The sequence below is a fragment of the Tubulanus polymorphus genome, chromosome 10 (genome assembly GCF_964204645.1).
Source record: "Tubulanus polymorphus chromosome 10, tnTubPoly1.2, whole genome shotgun sequence".
Lineage (NCBI taxonomy): Eukaryota > Metazoa > Nemertea > Palaeonemertea > Tubulaniformes > Tubulanidae > Tubulanus > Tubulanus polymorphus.
Window position 1 is genome coordinate 10,222,450 of NC_134034.1, and position 12,978 is coordinate 10,235,427.

At 34.9% G+C, this 12,978-nt stretch overlaps 1 protein-coding gene across 1 annotated transcript in view; it reads right to left on the reverse strand.

The window, feature by feature from the left end:
* Nucleotides 1-12,978, reverse strand: part of LOC141911590 (nose resistant to fluoxetine protein 6-like) — an 18,955-nt gene continuing 5,977 nt past the window's right edge. The window contains exons 2-17 of the mRNA XM_074802575.1: nt 9,446-10,169; nt 9,116-9,240; nt 8,464-8,542; nt 8,289-8,380; nt 8,207-8,223; nt 7,680-7,903; nt 6,429-6,596; nt 6,130-6,223; nt 5,453-5,554; nt 4,684-4,852; nt 4,272-4,351; nt 3,059-3,169; nt 2,859-2,973; nt 2,486-2,672; nt 2,237-2,379; nt 1-1,526 (exon numbers count right to left, since the gene is read on the reverse strand). Of these exons, the coding sequence (XP_074658676.1) occupies nt 1,266-1,526; nt 2,237-2,379; nt 2,486-2,672; nt 2,859-2,973; nt 3,059-3,169; nt 4,272-4,351; nt 4,684-4,852; nt 5,453-5,554; nt 6,130-6,223; nt 6,429-6,596; nt 7,680-7,903; nt 8,207-8,223; nt 8,289-8,380; nt 8,464-8,542; nt 9,116-9,240; nt 9,446-9,680 (2,202 nt within the window). The 5' untranslated portion in view covers nt 9,681-10,169 and the 3' untranslated portion in view covers nt 1-1,265. The remainder of the gene's footprint in view (nt 1,527-2,236; nt 2,380-2,485; nt 2,673-2,858; nt 2,974-3,058; nt 3,170-4,271; nt 4,352-4,683; nt 4,853-5,452; nt 5,555-6,129; nt 6,224-6,428; nt 6,597-7,679; nt 7,904-8,206; nt 8,224-8,288; nt 8,381-8,463; nt 8,543-9,115; nt 9,241-9,445; nt 10,170-12,978) is intronic.

The window sequence follows — 12,978 nt, forward strand, 5'->3', positions numbered from 1 at the left end:
TTTTAGGTATATGTATAATGTTTAGAGCCCTACAATGGAAAGATAATGAATTTACGCAGACATACTGTCAGGAGCCGTCAGACACCGTCAGACACCGTCATGAAGAGTGAATCTTGAAGGCAGAAAAGGAATGCAAATTTGAAACGACACTTGAAAATACTAAAATGTTGTTTATTCACAATTTGAGAAATCAACTCAAGCTTATACATTAAGAGTACGCCGAAATTAAAATAAAGGCAAAATTGAAAATAACAATATACAAATACACTACACAGGGTAAATGACTGACAAAATTGATATTTACATGAATAGGAAACGCAATCCCTGGTAAACAATTTATTCCGGCCCATTTATTCAACTTTTAAAAGGCAAAATAATCTAATGAAAAAAAGGAAACTTTGAAAAATTTATACAAGGTAAATGACTGACAAAATTGATATTTACATGAATAGGAAACGCAATTTATTCAACTTTTTTCGAACTGTAATGTACATTGAAATCAAGGCAAAGTAATCGATCTTATTTTAGAATAATCAAAATAAACAAATGAAAAATTAACTTAAATTAAGGGGTTAGGGAACATGGAACAGACCCAGTTTGCAATTTATTAATCACTTTGTTGTCATTTCGAAGTAATAACAATTTGGCAAAAATAAAGTGATTGTTAGATTTCGGAAAAAAGTTTAACTCAAACTAAGAAATTGAAAACTACGATATATTACGAAAAGATTTATTTCACAAAATTTGCTCAATTTGCACAGCGTATTGTTGGGTTTACCAAGGAAAACTCGTGTTATATAAAAAAAGGTATTTCCAAATTCGATTTGCACAGTAGGACTCATTTAGTGTTGATATTCAATTTTAGAATTCACAATCATTGTTTTTTATTTCCTGACGGTGTTTAGTATAACCCGTGAGTTCATGACGGTGTCTGACGGTCTTCCTGACGGTGTCTGACGGTGTTTAGTATGACGAACCTAACTGCAGTAATCTTTCTAAAATGGGCGTATATGAAGAGATGACGCAGAGCCGGCGGTGTAATGTAAGCAGACCCCAAATGACGTAGGACACATCCACTGACTTAAGATTCATTATTCAACTAAAAGACATGAACTTTTTTCATCAAATACGTAGAAATTATGAATCGTAAGGACTATCTAATTACAAAATAAACGCTAAATTTCAAATTATTGATGACGTACTACACATCATGTGTGTGTGATTTCCCTAATCAATGAATAAACGAAAGACTCCCATAAACCGTTTTATGCATTTTGCTGTTTCAGCCTTTGCCACGGGACGGCAGACCGGGAATACGTCCACAGGTTAGACAACCTTGCTTTCGCGTAACTGGTAAAACGGGGAAATGGACTCACAGCGGATAAACACCTGAACGCAGGCAAAAACACTAGGGCGAATATCTTGCTGATACCGGGTTCAAGAGCAGCTGACGGCATTTCCATACATAGACTAAGTATTGCTGCAGTTATGAAACTAAACACCGTAGTAGCGACGAGTAGGGACATCTGAAATGAAAAAAAAATAAATTATTACATGTACAATCATGGTTTTCGCGGAAGACGTGTATGACACATGATGCCTGGAATACTAATGAGCTTTTCGTAAAAGAACATGGAATGCAAGAGATATCAGACCGGACCCAGTTCCACAGTTGTGAATTAGAGTTAACTCTGATTTAAAATCAGTTCATTTTCAATGTTTAAACTCAGAGTCAAATGCTAACTCACGACTGTGGAACTGGGTCCTGGAACTTAAAATGCTACAGTGGTTAGACAAAACTGTGCGTGAACTGATATAAATCTCAGTGTAGAGTAAACGGATAAAAACAATTTTACTTAGATATAATTTTGTTCCTCTGAAGATGAGGTTTAGTTTTAACTTCGAAACTGTGAGAAAATAAACCGTTTCGGCAGATCTACTGTGGGTTTTTATTCGTTAAGTGGTTAGACAAATTGTCGCCACTTAGAAATAAGTCTGCGTTTTCTTCAATATTCGAGTACAGCCCTTCTTCCACCAAATAAACATTAAAATCATTGTCTGCTCAGTGATTGGTATAATCAATTCATTACTTCATAAATGACGTGTTTAAGAAGAAAGTTCAATGTAGAAGAAATTGAACGCAAAAGACCGAGTAACTACTAGCGACACCTGTCGGAACCCCGGTAGCGTTGGTAGCTTTTCATTAATGTAACATATCAGTTAAGATATAACTTACGAAACTGGTGTAGTTCAGATACACGGGAGTCCGTAGCGTTAGACCTCCGTACAGGATAACAATAGGATGAACCAAGTAGGCGCAGTACGACAATCGACCTAGCGGTAAAAAGCCCCTCCACGATAGGAAACTATTCACAACTCCTAAGATCGTGAAAAAGAAAAGAGTTTTTGAATTTAAACTTGGAAATATTTGAAACAATTACAAATGAATTTCAACAAAATCATCATTTTATAAGTAGATAATTACCGCCGTAACCGTTTTGACAAGCGAATATGACCCATCCCAATCCGATAGCAAACACCGTATTGTGACACGAGTAGTAGAGATTAGTCATCGTCTGACTCATTCGATGGCCGTTGTATGATCCATGCAATCCGAATACGGGCCAGTAAATACAAGCGATGCCGATTATCCAGCCAATAATTATGAATACCTGGAGAAAGAAAATGTTTTGGTAAGTGCCAGCGGGAATAACGAGTGTGATGTTTGTGGTCGCCGGCGCGCGTTCATTTCCTTTGGCCTTGTAGGATACATCCGCATTCACCCGGAAAAAGGGGGCTAAGTGAAAAAATGAATCCAGTTGCATTGTCATGGCTTAAAACAAAACCTTGAAGCTTACCCGATTGAACGCGATATGTTTTCCATTGGTTCTAGCCATGATGAAGCCGACGATGAGTCCGCAGAAATGTGGACCTAGGTGATACCACGGTTTTAAATAATAGTCATGGCCGAAGCTGGAGACAATCAACACATATGATTAGCATATAGAATTTAGAATATAGTCTTTAAGGATCATTGTAGGAAATATTTTGCACCTACTTTTTGACCTTCTGTCCAACTTGCCAGTGCTGAACGGTCGAGATATAAGCGAAATAGCTAATATGAGCAAATATCGGAACGGAAGCTACCAGCACGCCAAAAGCTTCTTTCCTGTCGTGTAAAAAATGAAACTCGTGGTCCAAGGACACGATGCCCACTTGGAAAGTGGTTTCAAACGCTCGAAAATCTAAAAAATTTCAATATTCAACGCCTCCTGGTGACCATATCAAAGAACCAATGACCTTGAAACTCACTACAATTATAGAACATGTCAGCAGCTACAATTTTGCAATTGATTGTGGTAACAAAATATGCCTCGGTACCAATATAATATAGAAACACTAAGTTATTGTATTATTCAACGCCTCCTGGTGGCCATATACAAAGACTGATGACCCTGAAACTCACCCCAATCATAAAAACATCATGAGCTACAACTTACCAATTGATTGTGGTAACAAAATATGCTTAGGTATCAATATAATGTGGAAAGACTGTTTTCTACCTACGAATGAGTATTGATGACACTAAGATGGCCACCAATTGCGTGATAACTGGCTGATCAAAAATACCAGTCTCATTTATTACAGATCCCTTTCCAAAGAATACCCATCACAAATTGCAATAAGAAATGGCAAACCAGTAGGAAGCTACAGGACTCAAAATTCACATTTTTGGGCACTAAAAAGGTCATAGGACGGCCATCTTGAGTCCGATCGACCCAGTTTTTCTTATGCTGATGGGCCCTTGTGGGATTCAAATATGTCCGAAGATCAAGGTAATTGATCAAAGCGTCTTCAGAATTGTCCTAAAAAATTTCAAAAATGTGTCAAAAGTGCTGATTTTGGCGAACAACAACGGCTGCCATTCGGCAATCTTGATTCTGACTGGGCCAGTTTTTTGGCTGAAGATGTGTCCAGGGTAGATACATGTGTAACCCAAATATCAAGATATTACATTGCAGCGCCGTTGAAACTTCCTTTAAAAAACTGGTGACCGTCTTCGGACGAAAAGTGAACGCAATAGCCCGCTGGGACTTAAGTCCCAAGTAAGCTAATTACGACAAAAGCGATCGATGATTCGTACGCAATCGATTATGATCATCTTCAAAATCGTTAAAAAACGATTTCATATATAGAAATACGATCAATTTCTGAATTGTATTTGGAATTAAGATTCTATCAAAAATTTCACTCGCATTTGCATTACTTACCAACAAAAGGCGACGAGAACTATAGGAGATACCCAATAAAATTGCATGTTTGCTGCCAAGAACCACGTCCACCCGCAACACTGGAATCACAGAACACAAGCTAACGCCAAATACATATTCATATTCAAAATCGTATTCTGTTTCTTGGTTTGTTATTTGTCTAGCTGGCATTTGTCTGAATGAGGCATTAATATTTTTATCTAGTCGCGATTTTTTTTTCTTCAAACGATAACTGAATTGAACCATAGAACTACAATGAGTGTTCGGGAACACCAAGTCCAATTCATCACGATCCTTTCGGTGTTAATTTTACTACCCTAAACATATGTGTTTGCCCGATCAAGATTACATGATTACAAGCGGATTTTGGATGTTTCCGTTCGATTTGAGAGCTCTACGATCTACCATATACCACTAAAGTATCATTAGCCAGGAAGTTGTCCATGTACGTCAGATGTGTGATCCACGTATCTCTGCAATTAGGGTTGAAACCCCAATAATCTGGATATATCGGACCATCTCCGAAATAGCGACTTAGGTTCGTCGTTACCGCGAGTAATAGCATATACGCAGGAGTCAACCTAGGAAAATATCAACGAATAGATGACAATTTCATAATGATGGTAATTTCTTTCGTAAGTGCATACCGGTTTCCACCCATTGGGGGCATAATGAAAAATATTGTTATATACCCGGCCTCATAGATTTATGCGTTGTCTGCTCGTAACTTCGCATACAAGGATTTAATAGCCCCGGCAAGATTAAGCGATCATTTTTCCCATTTAAAAAGCCCTAGCAACAGGATGTGCAAGAATGGATTATAATGGGGCTTTTGAAGAGAGATTTGCCCACTCCTCTAAAAATCCTCGGCCCGGTTCCACAGTTCTGAGTTAAATTTGACCCTCGAGTTAAAGCATTTAAAATGAACTGATTTTAACTCAGAGTTAACTCTAACTCACAGCTGTGGAACCGGGCCCTGGGAACGCCCATGGTCATGGCCAGATGGAGCCGCTGAGGCAAAGGATCAATTCAATCAACTAATCCATTCGAAAACGAATTAGAATGCATTATTCATTTTGGGTTTCCAATTCATAAATGATCAATCAAGACTTATTTTTCGTCGGTTGATAATTTAGAATATTTCTAAGTTGGCAACATGTTAAATCAGTTGTTACTGTTACCTCCAAAAGCGATGAACGTAATACTTGAGCCAGTCGTATTTCCCGGGATCTCCGTTTACTTTATCGATTTTCAACATGAAGGAATACGATATGAGCACTGCGCTGTAATCATTAATAGAACTAAGTTGAATGTTTATTGGAAGCCTTAAGAATAGCATACATATATAGCGCTCAAAAGTATCGATAATGAATAAAATATAAATACAGATAACATAATACATATCAGGGGCCAATAAACATATCGAATTGACGATTGAATTGAATTGACCGGCAACCAGTCTAAATCCATTGTTGATGGCGTTGTGCACATCGATTCATGCCATATCTTTATTGCCCTAGCCGGTTGAAACTGTTGAGGGTAGGCTGGCACTCCGTGAAATTGAAACTTACTTCTTCGACCCAAAGGGGTCATAGATGGGTAGAACGTAGCCTGTACGTTTTCTATCCGCAAATCGGGGTCATATATAGAACGCTGGAACCTTAAGGTTACATTTTTCATATGATGGATTTTTCAGGGGCCAATAAACATATCGAATTGACGATTGAATTGAATTGACCGGCAACCAGTCTTTTTGTAACGATTTTTACAACTTGATTAAGGTATCGTGTAGCTAGGAATGTCTCTAATCGACATTGGGAGCATTCGGAAAATGGGTAATGAATGAAATTCAACCAACCTGAGAAAGAAAAATAAATCAACAGAAACCGTAAATGTAGTGGCTGGCTGAAAAAACCACGTCCAAGTCTGTCCATGATACCACCTTGCGTTTACTGCAAAATAGGCAACGTTATGTTTGTTTCAATAGGCACAGATCCTAGAAAGGTGTGGATCCAGGACTCTTGCCTCGAGGGGGAGGGGTTCAAACGAAAATGTCCCAAAGCTATAATAGATACCAGAGAAAATATATCCTCAACATTTTGTAATTCTAAGAGTGTCTGTGCATATCAGTTAAATGCGTTATCGTATTGAACTCACCTGCTAGTAACGCGTCGTAGGCACCCCCGAGAGTATGACCGTATATGATCCAAAGGATGCCGATAATTCGTAGACCGTTTACACAATGCAAACTCGACGCAGAAGCTTCCAGCGAAAACAATTTGCTAATGTTGGCATAGAGGGAAAATGCTCCGAAAAACTGAAATACTAATACGAGAATTAGAATATATATATATATATATATATATATATATATATATATATATATATATATATATATATATATATATATATATATATATATATATATATATATATATATATATATATATATATATATATATATATATATATATATATATATATATATATATATATATATATATATATATATATATATATATATATATATATATATATATATATATATATATATATATATATATATATATATATATATATATATATATATATATATATATATATATATATATATATATATATATATATATATATATACTTGCTTCTTTTCTACGTCAGTTATATCTTCCCGGGTCAGTTCCACAGTCACGGCAAACCGAGCTTTATAAACAGAGCCAATCCAACGGTCTAAGCTCATTTTGGTTCTATGGTCAACTTAAAAAACCGGTCTAAGCTCATTTTGGTTCCATAACTAATCTAAGGGGCAGTCCCGAAAAGACGTCAACGGTCGAGTGGGGGGTCGTGAACTCTGGACTTGAGAGCACAAGGAGAAGGAGAGTTGTTCGGATGTGGACGTCCTTCTTTTTTCTCGCTTAATTTCCTGTATGCCAGAACAAATCATTTAGTCCATTACATGTACGTATGAATATCAAATTGGGTCCATGGTCCAGTGTCACAAAAACTCTTAAAATATCGATTTAATTTCTCCGTTAAATCAGCTTAAATCCCGATTCCTTTTACGATATCGATATAAGCTTGTCCGTGAAACTGGGCCCAGAGTGTATGATAAACGATTATTTCGCATGACTGGATTTCTGATGTCTTTGATTGTTTTTTTTTGTCCCACGCACAAGGGGTGGGGGTTAGTGCAATGTGGACAATCTGTGGACATGAGGGAGGTCAAAATTTAGCAATTTTGTTTGGACGTCGTTTAAGGGCAGCCCCAACCGCTTAACACCAGTCTAAGCTCGTTTTAGTTCTAAAACCGAGCTAACAATTTACGTAAGACCATTCTCAAGACTTAAGATTACGTTTCGACTATAACTCTCGACTATGAATTACGAAAAAAATCACAACTTATTCACTTACGATATGGCATAATTTGTATATCGATTGTTCTATCGGCTGCTGATTTAGGTCTTTTACGGTTTTCTCCGACATCGTTACCCTTTTCGGCATCGGAAGTTTGCTCGACGGTTTGACTACCATCATCACTGTTCTTCCCACCCAGGCGTAGATTTACGACGTACCGATGAAAGGAGTCGGCAATCGTCGCCACGACAATCAAACCAGCCAAAATTTTCAGCCAAAATCTACAAAAAAAAGAATCGATCCTACAGTTTGAAAAATGTGTATTAAAATCTTATTAAAATACAATCACAAAGTTGACGAAGACATAATGAACAAATGATACGCATTCGCCTTTGGTGCCTCAACTTGAAAAGTCTACAGGATTCTGGTGTCAAAAACTTTTTGTGTCAGGCCCATGTGTCGTGATCGTGGGGGTTTCTACGGCGTCAAACGTTTTAAGCATATAGCGACTTAAATTAAATCGTTAAATTATTTTGTATTCTATGTGAATGTGGCGTGAAAATGAGTTTGATTGGTGGGCGAACGAGGGCGGCGCAAAAATCTGATAAACCATTGATAAAGTTCATTTCGGGGCTTTTCAAACAGCTCAAGTTTCTATATACTTACATAAGTAGTTTGTTTGTCGTAAGCTGTATACGCCGGTTTCGTTCTTTTGCAAGTCGTCGTCAATGTTTTATTGAAACCAAATTGACGAAGTACTAGAAATAAATCGTTGTTCTTTATTTTTAGATAGCGAATGCAAACAACAGCCTAGAACTGATCGCTCGGATTATTCACGTACCGTCGTTGGCGATAGTCTGTGTATCGTTCGCCGAACACGATATCGGTAAACACGTTCCGAACACCGTCGCTGCGAGTCTCTGAACAAAACGGGGTTTCAATTAAAAGCATCTTTGGAAATAGGGAAGAATAAAATTGTATCATTTAGTGATCAATAATGTACAGAATGATGCATATTGATGCATAATTACGCTCGGATCAACTGTTTATCAACGAAATTGCGGATCGAAACGTCGCACGGAGAGCAAAAATGTGTGACAGGCAGTAGTGATCAACACATTAGTATTCTATGCGACTGAATTACGGGGCCAAAAATGTTTTCTTCGAAATATGAATATGCATGATATTCAACTATATAGGTTACAGGGACTCGTATCAGAGTTGTAGCTAAATGTAAAAACGATAATCTGTTAATCCAATGTATATAGTATATATAAAATAACGTTATTACGTTATTTTATATTATATACATTGGATAAACAGATTATCGTTTTTACATTACCTACAACTCTGATACGAGCCCCTGTGATATAGGTTACGACATTTTGTCGTAACCTAATTGTTGTATCCCCTCTGTTGTATAGGCCAATTGGATGTAACCTACGGCACAATATAGAGATTTTATTGATTTGAATTGAATTGTGTATAATTACTTTAGTAGGTCCGAGGCCGGCTATAGACGCGCAGTACTGTGCTGTATCGATTGAATGGCAAAGATCAAAATCGCCGACCCAATGTTCGTTCTGTCCGTATTTAATCTCGCCGGTAGCACGCAACACTGAAAAAATAATCGCAACAGAATCAACTGTTTCATTCCTTTATTCGCATCCGATAGACTAGAGTACAGGCACGGTTATCATGTAAGAAATCGGGCATTTCAGGTAGTGGTGAAAGAGACGGATCAAGAAAGTATATATCACCTTGTCAATGATTTTGTCCAAATTGGATGAGGTTTATAGAAAATAATACAGATAAAAACCTACTAGTAACTGCCCAACTGGTATTCCGCGCCTTCTGTTCAATTAGCTGCTTGGTGTCACCAGAACAAACATCGGTTATCCTCAAGTTTTTACTCATTGCATTCTTTAAAGCGATTTCGTAAGGTGTCACCATCAATCCGTTTTGAATGAACCAAGACAATTTCGGATCTACAGCACGTGCCGAATTGATGGACACCACATGAAGTACAAAGAGTAGCTTCCCAATCAAAAGCTCCATGATATAAGTGACCTACTTCTGTGTCAACATAGCCTGCTGACTGCAATCCGTGTATAAGATATGTATATTGATTAAACACACGTATTCATCAAATAACAATGTACGTAAAAAACAGGTTGTCCCCGTGTTGTATGGGTCATCTGTCAGCTGCTGTCAGCACGCCGCACTTCTGTTGAGCCTACCATCTATCTAAGTCTTCCAATCTTTTCCGTCTGATGTCCTGTCCTTGTTCAAAAGAACACATATTATCTCCCATCACCAGCAGTGCCGCCTAGTTGGCTAGATTCAGTTCAAATTCAAGTTCTGATGGACTTTGTTCGGTATTTAGACTTGCAGTGTTACTTATTTGGTGGTGCTGACACCTACTATATCGTTCTTGTACTAGCAGGTTAGTTGTAGTCGACGCTCAAGATTCAGGTTTTATGGCAAAGATCATTATCGCCGACCCAATGTTCGTTTGTTTTATCCGTACTTTATCTCACCGGAACACTGAAAAAGTAATCGTAGCTTGGGATAACCAGAGTTATGATAAAACGAGTTTTCTGATGGGTGAAGCCACTAAATCCATTTTTGCGAAGGCAAATGGCCCAAAGATTTTGCGGTTCTATGAACGCTAGTAATCGGGGTAATGGGCTTTCAAGCCAAAGGTCGAACGGTCGAGCTCATAAAAAATGAAAAACATGAAAATAATAACAATTTCTACTTGAATTAGTCGGGAAACTCATAAAAAATGAAAAATAATTCTCACACACTCGAATTTATTTTTCATTTTTACTCGCTAGAAAAAAGTGTGAGTAAAGTGTGAGTGAAATAAATTCGAGCGCGCAAGAATTATTTTTCATTTTTTATGAGTTTCACTCCTAATTCAAGTAGAAATTGTTATTATTTTCATGCTTTTCATTTTTAATGAACTCGACCATTCAACCTTTAACCTGAAAGCCCATTACCCCTATTACTCTTAAAATATTCATATACATGAATAAAATATATATGAATAACATATAAATTGATAGATTATTCAATATAAAAGTGTGAGTGAAATAATTCATATTTAAAACAGTGAATATTTATATTTGAATGAGTTTTAATAAAAGTTTTGTTATAAAAATGAAGAAAGAAGAGAAGAACCCAACTTTAAAATCGAAATCAATGAAACCAATAAATCATTTTCACAGTTTTACATTAAAAATTATATTTCAGCAACAAATTTAGTGCCCGCAAGACATTATAAAATCGATAACATAACTATGATTAATCAAATATTATCAAATGAAACATATTTAATTACTGAACTAGTAGATACTTTTGATAATGGTGTTAAAAATCCTAAAGTATTCAATACAGTTTTAAATTTTAAAGGAACTTTAGATGAAAACATAATTAATATTCTTAAAACTCCTTTCAATGAAAGAAATAATGATATAATACTTTCAAAAGATTACAATGATTTGATTAACTTAAGAATTGAAAAAAGACAATTATATTATTTCAATTTTGATAATAAACAAATTATCTATAACGAAAATTCATCAAATATTGGCATTCAATGTGAATTAGATAATGAAAAATCATTTAAAGATATTGCAGTTCAATGTAAATTAGATGATGAATTTAGAAAATTCAATCCTAATGTGAAAGTGCATTGTTATTGCGGAGGTAAATATTTAAAATCACATAAATCAAAGCAATATGAAGCAATTAAACATAAAAACTGGCGTAAAGAGTAACAATTCTACATTATAATTATTGAATTGAGTTAAATGATTTAAATATCTAATAGACTGTTACAATGATAAATTGTTTGACAGTTGAAATGATAAATTGTTTGACAGTTGAAATGATATTTATCATTTTAACAGTCTATTAGATATTTAAATCATTTAACTCAATTCAATAATTATAATGTAGAATTGTTACTCTTTACGCCAGTTTTTATGTTTAATTGCTTCATATTGCTTTGATTTATGTGATTTTAAATATTTACCTCCGCAATAACAATGCACTTTCACATTAGGATTGAATTTTCTAAATTCATCATCTAATTTACATTGAACTGCAATATCTTTAAATGATTTTTCATTATCTAATTCACATTGAATGCCAATATTTGATGAATTTTCGTTATAGATAATTTGTTTATTATCAAAATTGAAATAATATAATTGTCTTTTTTCAATTCTTAAGTTAATCAAATCATTGTAATCTTTTGAAAGTATTATATCATTATTTCTTTCATTGAAAGGAGTTTTAAGAATATTAATTATGTTTTCATCTAAAGTTCCTTTAAAATTTAAAACTGTATTGAATACTTTAGGATTTTTAACACCATTATCAAAAGTATCTACTAGTTCAGTAATTAAATATGTTTCATTTGATAATATTTGATTAATCATAGTTATGTTATCGATTTTATAATGTCTTGCGGGCACTAAATTTGTTGCTGAAATATAATTTTTAATGTAAAACTGTAAAAATGATTTATTGGTTTCATTGATTTCGATTTTAAAGTTGGGTTCTTCTTCTTCTTTCTTCATTTTTATAACAAAACTTTTATTAAAACTCATTCAAATATAAATATTCACTGTTTTAAATATGAATTATTTCACTCACACTTTTATATTGAATAATCTATCAATTTATATGTTATTCATATATATTTTATTCATGTATATGAATATTTTAAGAGTAATAGGGGTAATGGGCTTTCAGGTTAAAGGTTGAATGGTCGAGTTCATTAAAAATGAAAAGCATGAAAATAATAACAATTTCTACTTGAATTAGGAGTGAAACTCATAAAAAATGAAAAATAATTCTTGCGCGCTCGAATTTATTTCACTCACACTTTACTCACACTTTTTTCTAGCGAGTAAAAATGAAAAATAAATTCGAGTGTGTGAGAATTATTTTTCATTTTTTATGAGTTTCCCGACTAATTCAAGTAGAAATTGTTATTATTTTCATGTTTTTCATTTTTTATGAGCTCGACCGTTCGACCTTTGGCTTGAAAGCCCATTACCCCTATTACTAACGCTTTTGCTGATGTTTGTGATACCACATTTATAAAGAACAGAATTTAATGATCACTATAATATTGTATTTCATTCAGAGGAAATATTTGTTCGATTGAAAAAGGGAGCGCGAACTCGTGATGGAAATGAATTAGGCATTATATCAAAAATATAAAATATGAAATTCACTCTATAAAAATAAAACACTTTAAAAAAACCTTATGCGCTTAGATGGTCCTTGTCAATCAACGTGATTACGAGATTGGAATCATAGGAGTGATTAATAGGAC